General features: G+C 27.4%; 1 protein-coding gene across 7 annotated transcripts in view; it reads left to right on the forward strand.

Moving 5' to 3' along the window:
* The window catches only part of LOC107440397 (irregular chiasm C-roughest protein), a 441,495-nt gene that overhangs the window by 121,061 nt on the left and 299,122 nt on the right, over positions 1 to 21,312 (forward strand). For 3 of the 7 annotated variants that reach the window (XM_071181523.2, XM_071181525.2, XM_087150105.1), the window contains exon 3: positions 19,335 to 19,389. The exons of 1 other annotated variant lie outside the window; for it this stretch is intronic. Coding sequence is in view for 1 of the 6 variants with exons in the window: in XM_071181522.2 (XP_071037623.1) it covers positions 7,589 to 7,603; positions 19,335 to 19,389 (70 nt within the window). In the remaining 5 variants the exon portion in view is untranslated. Of the gene's footprint in view, positions 1 to 7,400; positions 7,604 to 19,334; positions 19,390 to 21,312 lie in introns of those variants that run through there. 3 more of the 7 variants (XM_071181524.2, XM_071181522.2, XM_016053326.4) reach the window with 3 other exon arrangements.

Genomic DNA, 21,312 nt, shown 5'->3' on the forward strand with positions numbered 1-21,312 from the left:
TTACGGTAAAAATGAGCATTACTGTAAAATGGATTTTACGGATGATGCCAGTAGTACCAAAGTGCCAGTACTTAATACTGTAATTTAATCCGTTATATTTTTTAAAGTGTAGTGCCCTTTAAGTTCATTTACATAGCTTTACATAATCTTAACTATTTACTGGATCTCATTAAATTAAGGAGAATTAAATTGTTCACATTTCATGATTTTGGAATTATAAACGTTAAATTATATCAGCTATGATGGAAAAAACTGCTTTTTCAGTTTTCTGTTAAATGATTATTGGCATTTTTGAACGATTTTCTTTACACACGCGTTCCAAAAACAGTTTGAAACATTTTTGAATCGTCTTTTTATAGCAGCCTAAAAGAGTGAAAAATATGTTTCGATCCCGGAATTCGTTTAATATTTCTTTAAAATGCATTTCAACAAAAGAGGGAAATACGTCTTTTAACGCATAAACTTAAAAGACAGAATCTCTTTTCCTTTTTTTTTTTTTTTTTTAAAAAAAAGAAAGGAAGATGGCAACCTGAAAGTCACAACCCGTAAATAATGAGATAGAAAAGAATAACCGACGTGCAATATTAAAAGGGAGCTGTGAGAATTTGACTTCCTACTGAGTGCACGGTTACAGTCAAAATAAGAATATAAAGTTAGAAAAGAACGAATTTAAGTAAATTTCCAATTCTCTGAAGAAAAATTTGCACCTGATCAATTCTTTTATACAAAAGCGCGTTTTTTTTTTATTCGTTTTTTAAGAAAAGCCGTTTTTTCCGGACTGCTTCTTTTTGCTTAGTACTTTTGAAGTTGAGTTTTCAAGCAACACTTTTAACACTGGGATTTTTTTCTGCTTCAGTTAATCGCTAACTTGATTTTATTGGCGAGATTTTAAAATTCAAATTAAGTGAATTTATTAAATGCTTACATCTTCTTTTCTTGTAACATTACTGCAACTTCTTTTAATGTTTTTATCATTAAAACACAGTTTTCCGCACCCTACCTATTGTCAAAAATATTTCTGCTTTTTATTTTAATTTATTTCCGTAGAAATATTGACTAAAAAGCCTTTTTAAAATTGCCAGAAATTATATGTTGTAAAATTTTAAGTCATTATGCTTTTAATTGTGTAATAATTGTACTTATATAAAAAAAAAACTAAACTAATAAATTTTATGAATCAATTCAACAGACAACAAATATCCCGACTAATCAGGCCCAGTCTCTAAAACAACAAAACGTCTAGAAATATCCATTTAATATTGCTAGACACTATTTTTTCATATCGAGATAGAATTTGAAAAATAGTGTTTTTTAAAGGACAAAAAACAATAATTGCTTATTCCCCATTTTTACACAAATTTAGTTCCTTAGTTAGTTTGAAGTTATTAGTTACGTTTGAAGTTTTATGTTTACTGTTAACATCTGAATAATGTTTCTAAATCATATCATTTAAATAAGTTCATCCCCCCCCCCCAGAAAAAAAACTTGGATTAATACCAAATTGAAAAGAAACATTTGATTCATAATTAGGTTAAATATGAAAATAACTTTGAAAAATTTAAACACCTGCTATTATTTGAGTATGTTATTTTTCTTCTACCCTTTAACCTTATCGTAATCAAATTAAAGTAGAGGATATTTTTGTTAATTTCATTATGCTTAAATAGTATTTTTTTTTATATAAATTTTTAAATAAAACTTCTTTTTAGAGGAAAAAATTATAATTTTAATGAACATTTGAATTTTAAAAAAATGCATGGTCCCTTTTAGTGTAGCAAGTTTTTATTAACATTAAATTGAAAATTATTTTCTTAAAAGAATATTTTACTTTAATGTTGCTTTTTTTATAATATTTTTTTTATGTCTATGATTTTAAATCTGATAAAAATCAGAAATTTTATCATGAATAGAGAAAATTAATTTCCATTTAAAACATTAATTTTCGAGCATTAAAGTAAGAAAGTAAAAAATATATTGATAACGTGATAAAAAAAAACTCGTATTTCCGAATCTAAGCCCATACGTGTTTAAGTCAAAGAGAAAGCTTTTAAATCAAAAATTCACCCATACCTCAAAAAACTCTTATATAAAACTACTTTCAAAGAAATGGCTTGCTATGCTCCCCTTTTGAAGTAATGGTAAATTTACTAAGACTTTCTCTGAGGATAAATTAATCATGGACTTACCAAACTCGCAATTAGAAGATTAAAACAAAAATAGTATTCGTTTCAAATCATCATTTTTACTTGTTTCTGTTAATTTTTATATTTACGCATTCTGTTTTCTCTTATAATTTTATAAATTTTTATGTTTTGTACATATTTTTTTACTTTTTTTTTATTTTATGACCGCCGTTGAACAGCCGACCCAATTTTTAGGTTTACGACTACTAATATTCAACGCCGTAGCCTTGTAATTTTGAGCCAATCCAGAAGACAAGGAAACTCCTGGATCGGTACCTCCAGAGGTATTGATTTGTTATGGGAACACGGAGGACTTTGAGACTCGGCAGATTTAACGTGCATCAGTCACCATTGTATACATTTTTTGTGATATTTGCTGATTTTTTTTCATATTCGTCATTGAACGGGCAACCCAATTCTGAGTTTAAGACTGCCAATTTTAATCTCCATAGCCTTGCAATTTTGAACCCAATCCAGAAAACAAGGGAACGCCTTGATCAAGGATTGGGAAAAACTAATCTTCGTGGAGAGTTTTCTGATGGAACGAACTCGCATTTGCGTTACATGGAGAGGAAAACCATGATAACCTCTCACGGTTAGCCCGATGGCAAGGGGATTCTAAATCGTGATCCGTCTACCACTGAGGATATTTTACATCAGCAGTTGGTCCGAGCCACGATCGGAATTCGTGTCAACCAGCTAACGATAAGATTTGATGCGAACTTGGGTCGTCTGGTTGGGACACAAGCGTTCTATCCTCTGAGCCCCCGGGACTCATATTTACTGAGTATTACTGTTGCTCTGCAAACGAGAATTACTTTGTTTGGCAATGCCCTCCTGGACTTTTTCAAGGTTAGCAGAGCCTACTATAAGCCGACCTCCCAACTTTAACTTTCGAAAGATTTTTAAAAATTCCTCCTGGAATTTTTCAAAGTTAGCGGATCACACTATAAGCCGAACTCCCAACTTTAGCTTTCGAAATTTTTTTTAAAAATTTTCGGCTTATATTTTGATTATTTTAACATTCGTACAAAATTAAAAAAAATTTCATTCAATATTTACGTAGTTTAAAAACCACTTTAATTACAATTCCATTGTTACTCCTGCCGTTAGACGACAACAGTAAATAGACTACAGCAACTAAAGTCATCGCGCGCGCCTAAATGATTCTTTATCCCCCCCCCCTCATCTTTTTGACGAATTTACTTTCAATGAGCAAGGTGAAGTCGGTTAGTCAGGTGGAAAATTACTGCCATGCCGAGGAAAGCAATCAATTAAGACGTAAAGCGGCATTTGGAACTCCGCGATACTTTAATTTCTGCTGAAAGTTGATGACTCGGTTTACTTTATATCCCACACAAAGCACTTAAACATGGATTGGAGCTCTTATCTAAATTGTCGGACATTTTCTTCCAGTTTTTTTTATTACTAAATGGTATTTAATACGCTTGTTTGACATTTCTAAAAAATATTATCTTACACTTCGCTGAGCTTTATACGTGTTAAACGAGTTGAAAAATAAAAACCTACTTTTCATATAGTTTAATGTTTTCAGTTATGACAAGTATTTAATTTTTTCAAATTGCTTTTGAAAAAATAAATTGATCACCAAAAATATTTATATATATATTTATTTAAGTGAAGTCATTGTTTAACTGTATACGAAAAAGTTTGAGGCTTTTACTATTTATTTAGAAATCTTAACTAAAACATATTTCTAAAACTATTTCTGCGAAAAAAAAACTATGTTTTTAATTGACTGGAATTATAGAGAATTAAATTAACATATGTTTGAACTAAAAAGCATTTCCATCAGTAAAGATGAATCATTAATAAACTGAAATACCACTCAACCATCAATTACTTTGATATTGAATAAGATAAAATATAATGCAGAAGCTTTTAATGAAATAAAAAGATTTTTTATTTAAAAATTGGTTAACTGTATGATGGTATCTGTACAGGATGTTTTCTGTAAATTATATATGTTTATTTTTGACCATAATTCTTAACACTCATTGTATTTACCCTAATAATTCATTATATCAACCCTAATCATTCATTATTAACCATTAACACTCATCATATTTTCCCTAAACACTCATTATTTTAACACTAATCACTCACTATTTTAACTTTAAACACTCATTATATTAAAATCCCATCATACTTCCAAAACAGATTCCATCAAATTCAATAACTGTTTTTTACAATGATTTACTAAAAGTTTAGAAAGTGAAATATTTTTACTTTACAATTTGATTTACACACTTTATACTATTTAACACTAATATAGTATTATTACTTAAAATTGACTTGATACTTAAAATTGACTTGATACTTAAAATTGACTTGATACTTAAAATTGACTTGATACTTAAAATTGACTTGATACTTAAAATTGACTTGATACTTAAGAACTTTTTGATTCAATTTTTTTATACTTCAATTTCACTAACTATTAAATTACATACTTACTAAACTATGACAATTACATACTTACTAAACTATTACAATTACATGCATACTAAACTATTGCAATTACACACTTACTAAACTATTACAATTACATACTTACTTTGACAAGTCCCAAAAATCTTTATTGGAACAAATTTAATTACAATTGTGACCCCACGCAAAACTAACATAGTTTTTATGCATCACAAATACTGAAAAAAATACATAAAATAACAAGCATCAAAAACGATGAAATTTTTCCTATAGAATTTCACCTATGCCATTATATTTTCACCTATAGAATTTGAAATAGAAAACTGTAGGAAAAATTATGTATATTTCTACATATTATGCGTTTCATAATCAATGCAATAGTCAGGACTCTTGTATAGAAGCTTTTTGAATAACACTTCTGATACCACACAATGCTAGCATAACTTTTATTTTTTACAAACCTTAAAAATAATTAGGTATTAATCAACGATAACATTTTTAACAATCATAAAATTGTATGAAAACCAACAACAAATATTTTTACGTCATCTCTTCTTTCAAAATCGATACCATACTGAAGAACCTCTATTCCAAAAAGTTTAATTTCGTTATTGGAGAATATAAGAAATCATAACGTATTTTTACCGATCGCGAAATCCTTGTACAGAAGCAATTTGAATTACACTTCTGATACCACGCAACACTAACATAACTTTTATTTTTACAAGCCTTAAAAATAATTAGGTATCAATTAACGATAAGATTTTTAACAATCATAAAATTGTATGAAAACAAAAAGCAAATATTTTTACATGTTCTCTTCTTTCAAAATCGATGCCATACTCAAGAATCTTTATTCCAGAAGATTTACTTCAACTTTAGAGACTAAACTATCACCATTACGTATTTTTACAAGCCACAAAACCCTTGAATAGAAACAATTGGGATAAAACATGTGATACCGCATCTCTTCTTGATGGTTATCGAATTTTATATTAGTACCATGTGCTGCAACTCGCTAATGAGTTATTCCTTCAAGGCACTCTGCTCCATTGTTCATTATTGGATTTTAACGAACATTTTTGAGCAATTCTAGGGGCCATCTAATCGCGATACAATTGCCGCAGAAGACATTTTTCTGTCTTCCTTTTGTTTCTCTCCTGTGGCAGGTGGTACGGAGTATGAAATGTCATTTAATGATGAAAGTTTGTTTCAGACGATTTTTTAATAAGCATGCAATTTAAGTTGCCACTAATGGAGAGGGAATTCTCGCGAATAATCGTTTGATGGAATTTTTTAATTTTTGTTTCGATGATATTTCCTTAGTCATTATTATGGAAAAATGTTTGTTTTAGTGTGTCTTCTAGGTTTAAATTTTCCAATATTTTTTAGTGTTTTAATTGTTTATTTCCAATTCATGTCTTAAAGGCTTTTCTAAGGAAAATTCTTATTCTTTTGAAAGAATGTGTTGAATGTTGATAATTTGTTATTGAAATAAATTATTCAATATTTTTTGTTACATTGATAATTTGCCCTGTTTAAAAAATTTATTTAGAATTATCATAATGCTGTATATTACTTTTTTTCTGTTAATTTATGTGGACAGCTCCCTTCTTTTCGAAAAGAAAAACCCAGAGTTCGTAATTGTATGGACATTCATCATAATGAGTAGAATTGACCGTTAATTTATGCTATTATTGTAAGCGTGCAACCTAGCTTCAGGATGTACCCTTTTTCATTTTGGTTACAGCAATAGGGTATAGAAACTAAGTTCCTGAGTTCGAACCTAGTTGGCACCAAGTGTATCTCTTTTGCACTCCTTAACTGGTTATCACATCACAATAAACATGCACCCCTGTTATTTTTAAACAGGTGGCAGCACTACACTATTTTGCGGTTCGCAAAACAAATCGTCTAAACTTTTTGCTTAATAGCTTTAACTTAATAAATTATTTGAATTAATAATATTGCTTAATAAACCAATATTTTGCTTAATAAACCAATTTTTGTTTAATAGTTAAATAAGTAGTTGGAGTTAATAATAATTAGTTAAATAAGGTTTCAATTTTTGAACATCATATTCTGTTCATAACAAAATCATTTTAGCAGTTTAATACTGAATAAATTTCGACTGGTTCGCTTTTCTAAACTAAGTATGTTCACAAGTTTGAGTAGATTTAGTAGAATAATAGATTTAGGTTGTTAATTTGCTGAATAATCTAAACAAATAAATAAAATCTTGAATTTGCTCATTATGTTGGATAATCTTTCACATCAGTTTTTATTTTAAAATACAATTTAACATTTAAATGTTATTTAGCATTAACGTGTTAAATGTAATTTGAGAAATAAAAATACATTGCTGTTTAACATTAATTCATATCTCTCAATTTTAACAATTGTATGATAATATTTTAACACTAAGAATTTGAAGAATTCGAACATTATAACTTTAAATGTATTTTAAATTTCAAACTAACTGTTTACTGATTTAACTCTAAATGTTATCAAATTTTGTTTTCGTTTCACCTACATAAATTACATTTTCTACGGTACCCAACCTTGACAAGGAGAATTGAAACATTTTAAAAGTACATTACATAACTGGTTCAGTCACCTCAAAAAATGTGCAAGGTTGAAAGCGCCAGAAATCATGACGAAACCTAGATATCTTCACTTTCTGCCTTGTCTTTGTCTGATGTGACGTCACTAATGACGTAACCCGAAATAACACGGAGCTCTCACTACTCGCGGGAAGTTTTCCCCTCATTCTCCGGTAAGTCCGGACACGTGAGCGGCGGTTGCTTAGTTGCTGCCTCTAACGATCATATTTTATCCGCATCTTCATTTTTATAATTCCGTGTTGAATTGAAATTATTAAACTATATAGTGGAAACATTTGATAACGATGGATTTTTTTCACCTTTTACGTTTTCGAATGGGATTTTATCAATATGCAAAATGAAAAGGTAGGACACTTTTATAGGAATGCTTAATATGAGATTTTTTCATTTTGCGTTTCCAAATTTCTGCTGTAGTTTTGATTTTTTTTTCAAAAGTTATTCAATGATTATTAAAATGTATGTGACAATTCGTAGTCATTAATAAAATTGAACTTACATAACATGCTTTATGATTCTATTAGCTTCTTTTTTAGCACGTGTTTTTCCCTATTTTATCCAGTTTCCTTTTTTTTTTTTTTTTTTTTAACTTTTAAAATGAATTTGTAAGAAAAATTAACCAAAAAGAACTTTCTAAAAGCATCATTATGTAAAATTAATTGCAGTTTTCAAAATAATTTTGCTTCTGCACTTTTAAGTTGAATTAAGATCAATGAGTAATATAAAAATATATATTTTTGGCAGATATCTAATCCCTAAAATTGATAAGTAAATGGGTTTTTTAATGTTTTGTTTTCTTCAAAGTTTTAAGAAATAACTTCCTGACAATAACAATTACTAATGACAACTACTAATAACAATCCTAAATAATAACTATCTTAAATATTAAAAATTTCAAAAATAAATTGAATACAAAGAGTAATTTTAAATAGACTTTTGCTTAAAGAAGTAAAAACAAATTATTTTAGCATAAAAATTAATTCCTGACCAAACACATGTATACAAAACTCATTATAAATAAAGTATATTTTTAGCGAAGTTCTTCAAAATTATTTAAAGGATTTTAAAAATACTTTTGACAGTTTATATAAGAATACCGACAGTATATTCAGCTATTTTTGACATTGATATTAAGATATTGAATAAGTTTTTTAATATTACACAATGTGTTTGAAATATTATTTTCCAGAGCTATGGAACAAGCAAAAAGTTTGTCATATTTATCTGTAATGTATTATAGTAAATAAAGTTGTAATATAACATTTTTTTGATTTATGAAAGCGCACCTCAACAAAATTGTATAAAGAAAACTTAATTTATAAGAATTGGACATGAATAATATGTGAATAAAGTGGTAAAATTAAAATTATAAATATTAATTTAATCTATCTATAATTTTAAATATCATATATTTTTAAAGAAACTATTAAGTTTAAAAGGAATTATTACAAAAGTAAATGAATAGAGCTAGTAGAGTTCGATTAACTTAGAAAATATATTTGCCGATTAAAATTTCGAATGCTCTACAATTATCTTTTTGTTTTAAAATCAAATGCACGAGACAAAAAGGAAATAAACTACATTTCCCTTTAAAATCCTTATTAGGTTGCATAAAAGACCATGAAACCAACTAACGACGGAGTTTCTTGAATAACTGTAGATTTAATGTACTTGTATGTCAACTATAAATATTTATTTTTCATTCATGAGAAAAATTGAATAAAATGGGTGCATTAAAGAAAAAAAGATGATATTGTTCGATACGACACAAAAAATGAAGTAGAAGACGAGTTCCGGACCTTAACTGCAGTTTTCAGGCGGGTGTTTAATTTATTCTCTCGTTCCTTTTTTTTTTTTTTTTAAATTTTCGCCAATGAATGTTTCGCCAAAACCTAAAATGGAAAAAAGAAAGAAAAAAAAGTCAAAGCCTTTGCTCATCATGAAATGAAGAAGGGGAAAAAATACCACTGTCATAACCGCGTATATTCACTGCAGCCGAGACTGACGACCATATTAAACGATGGTTTTTCTATAGTTTAAATCTGATAAGATAGCTGATAACAAATGGTCCGTACTAACGAAAAATCGATGAAAATATCATTACGCCCTTTAATATCGATATAAAGCTGCCTAGTTGTGGATACTTTGTGCATGCTTTCTTCAACTTTAGTGCTCATTATTTTTTATTTAGCTTATTGAAAAAAATTTTATTGCCATTTTAAATTTATTTTAAAATTAAATTCCATGGTTTACAATTAGTTTTTATCAGAAAATAACTTTAACTTATACACGATATTTAAATATCTTTTCATGAAATTAGAAAAAAATAATAATTTTTAGTTATTGTTTACAAAAAGTTTGATTTTAATCTACACACTTTTATATATGAATACAAAAAAGTATTTAAACAATTAATGTTAAGTAATTTAATTTATTATTTTAGTTTTTTTTAATTTTTTGTGGTTTACCTATCTTTTGCACATTATCGTTACAATTTTTTTGTAAATAACTCAATTGCTATCTAAGATGGCAGATTCTAAATGGTTCATACTAATGAAAAATCGATGAAAATATCATTATATCCATCGATATCGATATAAAATTGCAGAGTTGAAAATACGTTGGAGCAAGATTTTTTCAAAAGTAGTGCTCATTTTTTTCGCTTTACCTTATTGAGAAAAAAATTCTTTTCTCATTAAACACTTTTTAGTCTCAAACATTTATTTAGAGAAATATAATATTGTACATTATTTTATTAAAAAATTGTGAGCATTTTCAAGTTTATAAGTACGCTATTTTTTTTCTAAATTAAAAACTCTAACTAGTTACTAATTCTAAACTAATTATTCGGTGACTACATATTTAATTTATCTTTATTTGAAAGCATTTAAGATTCAAAAACCAATATCTAATTATTTAATTTAGAATTCTAATTTTTTTACTCTCATAAATAACCAATAATTGTTCACATCAATGTAGTTCTTAGTGTATTATTCATTTTCAACGTTTTAATTAAGAGTAAAACATAATTATATTACACACAATTATTCATTCAAGAAAATGTTTATCAAACATGAAATCATTTCTGCTCTTAAATGATAAAATGGATTGTAATTATTTTGAAACCAAAGTTTTAAATTAATTCTACTCACTTGCCTATTAATATTTTTCTTACGGAAAGAAAAAGATTTATTTAACTAGTTAGAATAACCAAATCATTTTGCGCTGTAAAACAATTCTGGATCAAATTACTGTACTGGCATTTAAGTGCATCATCTGTAAAATTGATTTTACCGTCAAATCCATTTTTACAGTAAAATATTAAACCGTAATTTTCACAGTAATATTTATTTAATTAAAGTGATTTAGTGATTTTACTGTAATTATTTCTGTAAAAATCCCAGTATGCCAGATACTTCGTTTATATAGCATGATCAGGTAAAAATGGTTTTTTCGGTAGAAGTACCGCCAACCTGAATGCCAGTACATTTTATTGTAATTTGAACTGGATTTTTTTTACAGTAAGTAAAATATAATAAGCTAAAATGAATTCTCTGAAAACAAAATAGTACGCATATGTATACGAACCAGTTAGAAAAAAAAATTTTGATTGATATTTTACGGAAAACGACAATATAGCGACAAATATTTAATGTGCAAATAAATTCAGATTGATTAATACATATGCATCAACATATGTCATATTGCATTGAATAAACTACATTTTATCAAATGCATCACAGTGTATCAATTTGTATAGTTGCCATCTACGCATTACATCTATATATGACAATTTATCTATTACATCTTTAATCAAATAAAGCGTTTTTTTTCTGTAACCAAAAACAGAAAACTAAAATAAAATAAGAAAAATTCTAAGTAGCTCGAAACAAAAAAACTGTAAAAATAAAACTATTTTGAAAAGCTTATTCATTGTAAGCTTCTATTTCTAGAAATGTTTCCGTTTCTCATTCTACATAGGTAAGACGATTTTTTATTTTCAAAAAAGATTATTTTTATAGCTCTATTCTTTTTTTTTTCATCTTAAATTCGCTCTGCTGTCTCGGGGTTTTAAAAGATGTGTCAAAATTTTCGTAGGTGCTCACGTGATGACAAGAGAAAAAGTTCTCTACTAAAATAAAGTTTTTTTCCCTTTGTGGTTTACCGCTTTTTCCCCAACGAATACCTGAGCAAGTAAGGAAAGCCCAACAATGTTTTCGATCTAAGCCTCTGTTTTTATTGCTGTAATATCTGATTCTTTATGTATCTTCAAAAACTAAGTTTCCTCTTTCTTTTTTAAGCAAAACCGAGGGATGTATAAAATAAAAAATCAAACAAACTTGATTCTTCACTTCATATAATTTTATATAAAGAACGGTCTTATGATGGCTAATCACGAATTTTTTTAGGGTAAAAATATTTATTCTTTAATCTTGAAACTAAAAGAAATTACGCATGTCTTTGACATAATAACGACATACCTTTAATGCGTTTGGTGTAATATGATAGTAAGCCATATTTTTCTAATTTTTAAAAACATCTTTTTAAAAACAAGTTTGATTAAAAAACTCCACAATTTGCATGTAACATGCTTTCTGGAATAAATACAGTAATCCTTTTTTAACTGCATACATGATAATCGAATAGCCCACTTATACGAATAAAATTTAATCTAACGACATCATTTTATATGAAACTAATGTTAAATTTCCTCGTTTCAATGGAAATTTGTCATTTAAAGTCCTTGCTTAATTGCATAAAGAAGAGGTACTGAAATGAAAAAAATCTGATATTTTTAAGAAATGCTTCACCAGCTAGCATTAAATTTTCAGTTAAGATTAGAATATAATAGGTGATCACTTCGATGGGGACTTCCTGCTCATTTGTTGCTCTGAACATGTGTTAGAAGTATAGTTTAAGAATTAAAATCTTGATGGCAGTTATACATTGCAGTGAATGAAGAGGGCTTTCCCTCTTTGACTTACTTCACTCACAAATTATTTAGAATGTAAAAAAGAATTGAGTGATTTGTAAAACAGTGAAGACTTATGGTTCCCTCCTGTTGTGCTATTAGTTTTGATACGAAAAAATTTCAAAAACCTAACACACTGGCCTACTGTGTGCCATTTTCTAAAATAAAATAATCATTTCTTACTCCAATGAGTACAAGATAAGCGTTAAAAGGAAAGATTTGAAATGATCGAAAAAGATAAGAAAATAGAAGCATTGGAAGAAATAAATTTCAGAAATCGCAAACCAAAATAGCAAATTAGTTTGGAATTTCTCAAATTTCGAGGATAAGGAAAATTTGAAATTATTTGAAAGGAATACGTAAGTCACGAAAGTCTTAGTAAAAAAAGAAAAGGAAAATTGAATTTTGATAAATTGGTAAATTAAACGGGTATAAAAACAGTCTTCAAATGCAGATTTTTTCAAATGGAACAAAATAATATATAGTATCTGCATTATTTTTTTCATTAGCATTGATTTAGTTTTATATAACTTTAAATAGCATATATATTTTATAATATTAACACAAACAGATTAAATAATACGAGCATTATATTATGTGTTAGATACCATTAAAAAATAAAATTTTGCGAAAATTAGATATTTAAAATTAAATATTTTACTCTCCTTTTAATCGAATAACCCGTTTAATTGAATAGTATTGACTGGAACCAGTGGTATTCCTTTAATTGGGATTAACTACTAAGAAAATTTTGGTGCTAAAAATGTCGTATTTGACAAAAAAATAACTTAGTGCTATGTCGCTCCTTTATCTTAATCTTATTATCTTGATCTTTTATTAAATTATATAAAATAAAACCATTTTCTGTAAGGCATGTTTTATCTTGCATCTTTTTAAAGCAGGTATTTTGCATTAGCTTCACATAGTGAAAAAAAAGTCTTTATTTTTATGAAAATTTTTGTTAAAAATAAAATTTAATTACTATTCTGAACGAAAACAATTCTATTCTTAACGAAAAACATTTACGGTAAAATGAAAATACACCTATGCTGAGCCCATGAAAGCAGCGGTGAAGAAGATTACATTGCATTACATCATTACGTCATAATAATAAAAATAGAAATGTCTGCTACTATTTTTCATTACATTCTAGCATTGCTAAATATCCGGCCTTAGCTCACTAGGTCGGAAATATTTGATTTTTCTTGAAAAAAAAATTTATCATAATAAATTAGAACAGTGACTTTTCTGAAATGATATATTGTACACAGTTAAACAATGAATGTCTTGATAAAATCTGTTAGTTACTAGATCATATAGTTTAACTTCAACAAGCGTTCGTATTTTAACTATCCGGTAGCTAATTTTTATTCCAGGGACGATCATCTCACTTTTTTTCAGACTTTCCTCTTTACTATAGCTGATCGCAATTATAAAGCAAGCTTTTAATTTATTTGAAAAAGATTGTTACCTTAAACTAGAAAAAAAATTTAAAGTTCAAGTTTTTTTTTTCTAGTTCATGAAAATGCCAAACAGAAAAGTGGGTTGTTTAAGGCCCCTGGATTGAAAAATTGCTGCCCGATCTTACGCATTTCTCCCTATAATATAACCTTAATCATTAGCCATTGTGTATCGTTTAAAAAATTTTCAAACTTAACATGTAAAGTCAAATAAGGCATAAAAATAATAATCATATGACAAATATGCATTTTATTTTTTTATGTTCCCTTCAATTGAGATTAAAAAATGTTTTTAAAACTATTGTAGTTTATGCGTCACAATAACTTGCTTTTAGCTATCAAAATGAACTATTAACTGCCTAACGTGGTTTGATTTAAAGTACCCGCCAAATCATTCTATTCAGCATAAAATTTTCCTTTTTCTAAGGCGAATACATTCGTAGAAGAATTCAAGATGGCAGAAGATTTTTGGGGAGGTTGGTCACGTTCACACCACCTCTCCCTCGTCTCCCCTTTTCGACCCATCTCCCACTGGCGAACTTCACTAGAAGAGCATCCCGCCAAATTTACGATCTTTTGATCAATTATTCAAGCGTGCATTCGTGCGGAGGGTGCATGAGTGCTTTTCTGCCACAACGAAGCAGTGCTTGTACTTTTCTGTATAAGGCATTTGCTAAACAAAGAAATAACAGTCGCAAAAGTTGCTGATTTTATATGAAATGCATAAAAATTGTGTTCCTTTTAGTGAACTAAAAGAAAAAACAAGGGTTCCAAGCTTAAAAAGTAGAACTTTATTAATTTAAGGCTCTTTTTTGTCTAAGAAAATAAAAAAAAGTCACAATTCGTCTTAAATTTGAAGCAAAGCATTTTTACTTACATATGCTCTCTTGCCACAAAAAATTCTATTGGCTTTAAAACGAGCAAAAAACTTAAGTATTAAAAACATTTGTTACTGTTTAAAAAAAACTGCTAATTTAGCGCTATTTACTTACCAAGATAAAAATTATTAAAATCAATGAATACTTTACTATTTATATATATTTCAGAATAAGCAGGGTTGGAAGAAATTATCAAACTATTACAGCTTTGGAAGAAATTATCAAATTATTTTTTCTTCTTCACTGGCGCAACAGCCCTGGGTCTGCCCTGGCCTTTCTTAGGAGTTCTCTCCTACTGTCCCTCTGTTTGGCAACTGCCCTCCAGTTTCAGATTATCAAAGTGTTGATGACCTTCCACTGTCGATCTTCCTTTTCGACTTGTTCTCACAGGGTTTGATAAAAAATATTTTCTTGCAGTTCTGGTAATATCTGGTATTTTCTGCAGTAAGGATAAACAGCACAGCCATGTGTAACTAGTTCTTATTACCTCACATTTATTAAAAAATAAAAAAAAAACTGAAAAGTAAATCTTACCGAATATATGATTTTTATGCCATGCTCTGAGGTATCATGATAAAATTACCAAATATTACCACATATTATAAAACCATATATTATTGATATTTTTACTAAAATCATTACCAAAGTGCTTTGATCACTGAGCTCTTATGTGTCCCCATAGAAGCAGAAACACGATAAATTTACCTTATTCTGGTAGTTTTGACCATACTTTTTTTCTTAGTATACAATAATTTAATTTTATTTAACACTATAATAAGTTTGCTGAAATTTTATATAATATTGTTCAAGATTCTAAAATTTCTAACATTGTATTAAAAGTCTTAATTTTCAACCTAGTTAAAATACCTCACTCAATAAATTATAAATCTATTTGATTTAAAATATAATGAAATTGTTCGATTAAAATTGTTCTATGAAAAACATTTAAATCAGGTTCTAAATTCGAACCATTCCCATTTGTGCTTGTTTTAGACAGTTAATATTGTTAAAAACAACCAAAATTAATACTAAAGGAATTGTTAATTTCTGAATTTGAAATCAATATTTTAAAACAAATAGGAATATCAGTTTTATACAACTAATAATGTCTATGTATTTTAACTATAACATTTAAAATTATCTTTATTTAACTAGAAGCATACGAAGAAAAAAAACAGGCAAATATTCATAAATACAAAGTAATAAACGAAACATATGAAATAGATTTCGTTACAGACTTAACTATTTGCTTTCAATATAGAATGTTAATTTCAATTGCATATTGTTGCATTGTAAAAAAAATCGTCTCCCTTTGGAATATTATAGTTAAAATGTTAAAATTAATATTTTGAACCATTATGTTTTCTTTGTAAAATAGACAAAAAGTTAAAATAAATTCTATATCATATTTCATTTGATTAACAATTTACGTTAAAATATAACTAATTGAATAAATGTTAACTGCAGACACAAAAGGCGATTTTAAATTCCCATCTGTAAATCGAAATTTTTTTTTTCTAGACACTCTTCCAATCCCTTGCACATTTTTAGAGGAAAAGGAGAAAAAATGATCGGGACTTCTCGTTGTGGATTGAGATGGGGAAGCGCAAGATGATTTTTTTTTTCTTTCTTTACTTCTTTTTGCCCTCGCTCGGTTATATGCATGCTTTTTGAAATAGGTTTGCTGAGAGTACTAGTGTAGGGAAATAAAACGATGGACTAGGTTGTACTTTATTTATTTTTCACTTTTACTTGTCTTTAACTTATTTTAGGCGAGTTCTACGTTATTCAAAAGAGAAGATAAGGTCTAGTTTTCTGTTGATGATAACGTTGAAATTCTTTTTTCCCTTTTTCATTGATGATGTTGCGTGTATTCCAGGGATGGAGAATATTGGAGGCTTGAAATATAACTACCTTATATGACAGCTTACAGATGTAAACTCCGTTCGAGAAAGAAAGTTTATTAACTACTCATCGTTTCAAGATTTCATTTCACTAAAAAAGATGCACGCAGAAAGCTTTTTTTTTATTATTTTTTTTAAAGGGAAGAAAGAATTTTTACATTCGGTAAAACATATATACAATGTATCAAAAGTGATTTTTAGCTTCGAAAAGTCAGTTTGGCACGATGAGGAGAAATTTCTTTTTAAAAAAAAAAATATCCGGGAGATATCTTCATCAACTTTTACCTTTTTTTATATTTTTTTCCCTTCTGCTGATGAGACTCGGCACGGAATTCTTCTCTAAATGCCGTTTCTAAGTTGGAAAGTTTCGAAATATTTAATTTTGACAATACTGTTTGAGAAATACTTTGTTAGTAAGTTCATTTGAAATAAGTTTATCTATTAACATTAGAAGAAATATTACAATAGGAATATTATAGAAAATGTATATTCATATATTATTAAAAATGATATAAGTAGAATTCAAATTAGAATGAATTTTTAATAATTTGATAGTATGACAATATGAAATAATAGAAAGTTCATTCAGGAAAGAGAGCGAATTTGTCTTATTGCGAATTTGTCTTATGAAAGAATGCGAATTTGTCTTATTGCGTGGAAAATAAATAAAAAAATAGTTACTTTACGTGGTGTAGTTAATCGCAAAATATTTATTTATTTATTTTTATTTTTAAATAGATTATCTCATTATAATTTTATTATAATTATTTTTTAAAGAAAAATTGTTTTTAGTCCTGCTCCAAACCACAAACAATGTATTTCTATCGGTAGCAAGCTCTAACTAGAAATTTTCTTTAAAAAACAGGAAAAAAGAAATGTGATCTATCACTAGACAGCTTCCGAAACGTTCTCTTTATTGCAAGTAAAACCCTTTCTTATGACAGGACCTTATAAATCATCTTTTCTTTTCTTACATTCTTTAACGCATAATGCAAATTGAAAGAAATGTCGCGCAACTTATTATATAAAAGATCTTACATTCTTAAAATCTATATTTTTTTCGATTTCTTGAGCTCTTAAGAGAAGTTAAAATTTTTATAAAATTAAATTAAATAATTAATTTATTTGCGCCCTATTTACGATGAACTTTTTATCTCTATTGATTAATTAATGAAACGGAGCCAAGTGCAAAATATAAGGAAATATAATTTAAAAAAAAAAAAAACAATGAAGAAAATAAAAATTAAAAGAGCCAATTTTTCTTTTTTGACATAGCATAAAGTGTCTAAAACAATGTTAACTATAATCATATAGTTAACGCATACAATAATCTGGTTTATGTATGCGTCTGTTATCTAACACTCAAGTTTATCACGTTAAATTTATTTCTTTTTAATAATTGGTGTCTAATTTAAGCAAATATTAAAAAGATATGGCGGGTGGAATAATATTCAGAATTTTAGAATTATTGTTATTGCATAGGTAAAAGTATTAACATCATATTTTTTTTGCTTCAATATGTTTACATTTTTCTCCAATCTATGTATTGATAAATTTAATTACATAGATTAAAAAAATTCAATAACACTAAAGTCGACAATCATATAAATTTGTTTCATCTTTGCACCATGATAACCTTCAACTATACTGCGTTAATTTGCTGGTACCTTTAGAAGGTATTGAATTGAGCACTTTCCGTTCAAGTTTAACCAAAGTGTAAAAATTTCGGTAAAATTACAGTGAAAAGTAACCTTAAGATCCATTTTTATTGGAAGATATTAAAGGTCAAAAAATCAGATATATCGTAATTTTTACAGTAACAATTCACTAATTAAATAAATATTACATTAAAAATTACGGTAAAATGGATTTTACCGATGTTTCACAATAAATGCTAGTACTTTATCCAGTATTCTGCAAATTCCAATATGCATTGTAAATTTTTCACAATGCATATTATCGTTCACTCAGGTTTAAATTGGCTCAATTTAAACTATAATATGGTTTAAATTGGTGCCATATTTAAATTTCAGTTCCACAATGATATAGTTCAATGTACTTTAGCATTTCTAAAAGTATGCGATTCTTATATTACGTATTGAGTCATTTAGAAAAAAAGGACAACATCATGTCTTCTTTTAAACTTTCTGAAAGCACCCAATGCAAAAAGACAGAAATAGAACTACGTTTTTTTTGTCTATTGAAAACACCGAAACATTTAGAGATTAGGAGACTTTAAGTTCAGTAGCTTCATGTTGTCGTCACTTTCTTTAAATATCTTTTAACAAATGCTTAGAAAAAACTTTAAAAATAATAATTATTAGCTATTTGCTTGGATTTAATGATGTTCATATAAAAAACAAAACATTTTTATTACATCATTAGCCTTGTAACTGAGTGATAAATCTAGCAAAATAATTGCATTTTGAGTATTTATTAAATGTTTTATTTGGCGTGTGGGTTGTTCAGCTACCGCTATAAATTTTTCTGGCATGATAAGGTAACTTGCTGCTATATTTGTTTTCAATCCCAATTTTTTTACTTTTTATAATGGTACCAAAGTGTTTAAAAATTCTTACAAGAAGTAATTTTGATAGTGATTTTATTATTCAGATTTACTTATTCTGAACTTAATTTAACCTAATATTCGAGTCTAAAGTTTTTACAGCCATTTAAAATTCTTGGTCGCGTGACAATTTTTGAAATCAAGTTTTTTTTTTTTTATTCTAACTCTATTTTTTAATTTGCGAAAATAAACATTCGTTTATTCATTTCAGCTTTTATTTTTAAAAATACTCATTTGTTTTTTTCCTTTTTAAAATATATATTTTAATAATTCTAATTTTTTTATATTTCTTTTTACAGGTGAGTGAAAAAAAATCTTTCACTGAACTTTTTATAAATCAAGAATCCAATGAAGGTATGTCTAATTACATATTTGAATACCAAAAAATGCATTATTTCAAATTATTCAAAATAATAATTTAATAAGTATTTCTTAGTAACAAAAATATTTTTCATCAATAATATAAATATTTTTAAAATTATCTTTAAAATATTGATTTTGTATTATTTTCCAAGTATTATTTTTATAATACTCAAGTCCCATGTATTACTACAAATATCATCTGTCAAGAATAGTATTTTTATGGTGTTTTATGCTTTATTATCTGCATTAGTGCTGAAACTACCTTTAATCACTTAAATATTCCACATAAAATACCAGAAATACCAAAAAATATTACAATGATATAAATTTTTAATATAAAATGAAATAAAAACAGTCAAAACTTACAAATAAATGAAGTGAAAAACATAAGTAATCTTGGCCTTTTTTATATTTTCTGATATCTTATAACTGTCGCAAATGAAAAAGTTCTATTTTACGCTTCTTTTATTACGCTGTGAATTAATCAAAACACGTTTGTTGTAATTTGTCAGCTCCGAAACTAAAACATACATTTCATCTCAAAAATGTACGAAAACAACACCTGATTAATAAGTCACATGTTCTTTAGCGATGTAGCAAAATCGGAAGCTTGAAAAATATTCCCAGACATTTACTAAGTGATTGAACCTTCCATACAAATCGCAATTGCAATCCTCCAATATCTTGTCCAAAAAGCAAAAGCATTTATTTAATGAATTCCAAATTATCGGTTTTAAACGAAAAGCCTAAAGTTAAAGGCTTAACAAAAGGCTTAGTGTGAACTTTCGTTCAATTAAAAAAATGAATTGCAATTATCCTAATATAAATCACCATTTTTAAGTTTTGTTACATTTGTAGTTTAATGTTTATTTGTTGCAAAGTAACCGAATTGAGCCATATATTATACTTCAGTACCACAATATTTCCTGGTGCTAAGTTTAGAGACTGAGCGCTTTGTTTTGGGCGCTCGAAACTAGTCAACTTTTTTCACTTAAAATATCTTCACGCAAAAGAATTTTTACTATTGGCAAATACATCTTTCCGTCTCAAGTCTTAGGAGTATTCATTTTATATACGCTATCTATTTACAAATTATCGCTATCTATTACATATTTTATTATGAGCTGACTTTTTACAAATTAACTTAAAAATTCTATAAAATCACTAACAGTAATTAAAGCAAAGCTGTCGAAAAAATATTTTAAGTAGCATGCACCAGTATTCCTAGAATCACAAAAACCTATCTACAAAACAATAAAAGAAAACCCTCTATCCTCACCTTCAAAAAATAACAATAAAAAGTACCATCACGGAGTTCTAAAACACTTGGAATGTATAAATCAACTGTTATAGTTATATATATAACAGGAGAAAAGGTCTAATGCTACAACATCGCCAGCACATGAAACAGAGGTGTTCCTTACTCAACAAATTTTTACAGCGTAAGAGAATTTTTCATTTCAACTACCTAACCTTTTCTGAAAATAAACTTGAACCGTTATTTAGATCACAAAGGATTTTTCTCTTTTACTTTTTGCTTCGAAATACATAAAGTATTCCATATTTCCACTTTTATGTATCTAACCTTTGCCATAGAATATTACTGCTTTTTTTTCTGTTTGATTTGGCGCAAGTTGGCGATGTCAGCGCATCAACTATTTTTTTTTCTTACTTATACAGATTTTAATATTTCGGTAGTAAAGTTTTACGTTACTCGAAAATGTTTTGTTTTTGAACATTTATAATAAATTTGAGAATTTTTGGTTATACTTTTTTGTCACATTTAGATATGTTTATTTTTACAGAACTTTTCTTTAATTTATAGAATTTATTATATTTAAACTTTGTAAACATTATTTTTTACATTATAAGAATTGTAAAATTTTTTTAAAGCCATGTAAGAATTGCAATCTT

Source organism: Parasteatoda tepidariorum, chromosome 8 (genome assembly GCF_982258835.1).
Source record: "Parasteatoda tepidariorum strain Cologne lab strain chromosome 8, Ptep-v5.0, whole genome shotgun sequence".
NCBI lineage: Eukaryota > Metazoa > Arthropoda > Arachnida > Araneae > Theridiidae > Parasteatoda > Parasteatoda tepidariorum.